Below are 3,242 nucleotides of genomic sequence, written 5' to 3'. Positions count from 1 at the left end.
TGTTGATGAACTGTATTTTTGGCTGAATAACCTTGAACTAAGTAATGAGAAAGAAAGGGGTCATAACCTTGTAGGTAATGCTCAAGATCATGTGCTTGTACTGGGGTTGGTAGTTTTAGATTTTCCTGATTGACGTTGAGATTGAGAATTGGTAGCATTTTGAGTGTCTGATTTTTGCTTTGTACACCGAATTCGGGGATGTGTCTCTTTGCACACCGAGCATATGTGTCTGTATTGGCAATTTGTTGATGTACATTGCTGTCCATTGTTGTAAGTGTAGCAAAACCTTATTGGTCCCCGAAAAGACTGATTGTTTGATGATCTGTTGTGTGGGAATGTTTGATTATGTGATTTTGACATTGTTGTTACTCTTATAATTAACTCATTAAGGGGTTGTTGCCAAGGCAGGTCTGACACCTCACGCAACTTCCTAAATTGCTCATCATATAACCTCCAGGCTGACTCACCATTGGATGCATGGAGGTGACGGACTGTTGACATGTACTTAAGCAAATTTGAGGCTGACTGTGAATTTGACTCAATATAAATTGACATGAAAGTTATAAAGGCATTTGTCCATTGATAAATGGACAATGGGGTTTTCTCTGACTGTTTGGCATTCAATTTGATTGATCCTTCATCAATTTGTACAGACACAGTTTCTTGTTTGTGTTCAGGCAGTAACACCCTTAAGTCAATATACTGATTAGCCCAAATTTTTTGCTTTACACGCAAGGGAATATTTGCCCCTAATGGTATACCCCTTGATAACTGCAGTGGTGTGACATTGTTATCATCCACTGAACGACTTACAATAGACTCACCCCCAAAAATTTTATCCAAAGTTAGGAGGAAACTTGAGTGTTGGGCTGCACCTAAAACATTATTTGTATTCACTGCTGTATTGGCTGTGTAAGGCAAACTATTCACTGAAGGCGCTTGTTGTGGCGTTTCCACATCTTTACTGGGCTCAAGAGATACTGGACTTTCTCCATTGTCTGTCTCGGTCACCCGGCCTTGCTTCTTTAGGATAGCTTCCGCCAGTTTATTGTAATCGATTTGTGGCAGCGATTCGTCACTAGATGACCTTTGTCTCCGCTGTCTTTTACGAGTCTGTCCATTAGGCCCTGGCTCGTGCCTTTTCTTGGATGGCATTGCTGAAATGGAGGCATATAATAAAAAGTTTTTGTTCTAAATAAAATTGAACTAACTGTACCAATGTAAGGTTCTGTATGTACAAAATTATATGTTACATGTAATTTCAAATGAAGACCAAAACTATAGTCTTATATTGTCATATATAATTGAAGAGTAGGTGTCTCTAGCCCTCAATTTCAAACCGAAATACATGTTTTACAAAAAATACCAAGCACAAATGAGTGATGCCAATAGAAAACTGACACGTGGTCAGAGTTCAACACAAAGAAATACTGCTAGCAGGAAAAAGATGACAAATGGTCATCCCATCATGTACAAATGGCACATGAAAACAAACAATGGTACAAATGGTACCAAAACATGTACAATGCACTTTGACAAATGGTCAAAATTATACAAGTTCAAACCTGCTAGCAGCAATGAATGACAAATGGCCATTCAAACCAAGTATAAATGGTACTTGGTACAAAAGATGTGGCATCACTCGATGAATGACAAATGGTCATACAAACAAGTGCAAATGGTACCAGTGATAAACATGATAAATGAATAAATAAATAATTAAAATGTATGGCAGCACTGTATGAATAACAAATGGTCATCCAAGCAAAACCTAGTGCTAGCTAGATATATATAGTAAGACGTCCAATCTCATACAACTAATGCAATGGGAACAGCAATGAAACCAACTAATAAGCTATGAGCTTTGACACCACAAATTCTAAACTAAAGAAACAAAGCATGTTTTACCAATGAACTAATGCTATGACGAGTGGTACTCTAACCAAGCAGACTGTACACTTTGTGCCTAGAAACAAATATCAATTCAGACTGCAGGTATTTAATAAATGAATCAGAAATGGTAACATTACCCAGTTGAAATTCTAATATTGATCTTAATCTATGTAAGTAACAAATAATTGATCCATTGGTAAACTAGTAATTTAGTTAAGACTTGTTGCACGAGACCTAAAATATTAAAAGTAAGGCAATCTAAGAGAAAATTTGAGTTTATATAGCATATTGAAGTAAGATATGATGCTATGAATGATATCATGGTTATCTACTTCTATATATGAAATGGATTTGCACGAAGCAATACAATAATTACCACACGTAATTCAAGTAAGATATAATGCGGTAATGATATAATGGTTATCTACTGCTATATGGGATGGATTTGCATGAAGCAATACATTAATTGCCACATGCGTATAAAAAGAACATGATTACCAAATGGTGCGAGAAGCTCGCAAGACGGCCCTCTTCACGCTTTGCAGGTACTTTCTCATCTGGCTGCTGTCGGTGCGGGAACACCTGATGTGTACGCCATCTGTACTTAGGAATGATAAGTCCTTCCAGAAACCATGGTGTTGATGAAACGAGATATTGTCGAGAGAGGAGGTCCAGCTCTGTAGACAGCAATTAGCCTCGACGACCCGGGAGTTGTAATCGCCCCTCCTGTTGCGCCGCAGAATGTGGCCGATAACGACATGCCGCACTCCACATCCCAGAACCAAGTAATATACATAACTCTGGATTTTTCTCACCAAGGCGTCTACATCTAGATAGTTATTATCAAGGTCATTTCCTCCAATCTGTAGAAAAACGATCTGGGGAGGCGGATCAAATGACGTAAATTTGGGTCCGTGAACCATGCGATCGACAGTCAAACCTCCTTCACTAAGAAACTGTACATCAAATAAATGCGCCATAAAGTCTCAAATTGTCATTCTCAGTGTTACGAGCAATAAAATTCTGCAACCGCCGAATAAAGGAATGTCCTATAATCGCTACGCGAATGGGAGCCATTAGAGTATCTACTTTCGTTTTCACCACACCGACAACAACACAGGAAGATGTCCACAGAAGAATACGAAATAAATCGTCAATTAATATTAACGCTCACAGGATTTTTTTAATTCTCGAGTAATCCAAAAATATTTCAGCAAATGTATGGCCGTCTTGTCTATACAATAGCAGTAGATATAATGATGCTAGTTCTCTTATCTCAAAAGGATAAAGTTACCGGGGTTCTACGGGTTTACAGATAAAGAGGCACAAAGTGGGGAAATACAAAATAA

General features: G+C 38.2%; 1 protein-coding gene across 1 annotated transcript; it reads right to left on the bottom strand.

The window, feature by feature from the left end:
* Nucleotides 1-2,387: 2,387 nt before the first annotated feature.
* Nucleotides 2,388-2,873, bottom strand: LOC134248748 (uncharacterized). Its single transcript, XM_062731148.1, has one exon. The coding sequence runs from the start codon at nucleotides 2,871-2,873 to the stop codon at nucleotides 2,388-2,390; it is 486 nt and encodes a 161-aa protein (XP_062587132.1).
* Between the last annotated feature and the right edge of the window lie 369 nt (nucleotides 2,874-3,242).

The sequence above is a fragment of the Saccostrea cucullata genome, unplaced genomic scaffold, assembly GCF_032062105.1.
Source record: "Saccostrea cucullata isolate Sc308-1 unplaced genomic scaffold, CSIRO_AGI_Scuc_v1 ctg1511, whole genome shotgun sequence".
Lineage (NCBI taxonomy): Eukaryota > Metazoa > Mollusca > Bivalvia > Ostreida > Ostreidae > Saccostrea > Saccostrea cuccullata.
This window is presented reverse-complemented; position numbering and strand designations above follow the sequence as displayed.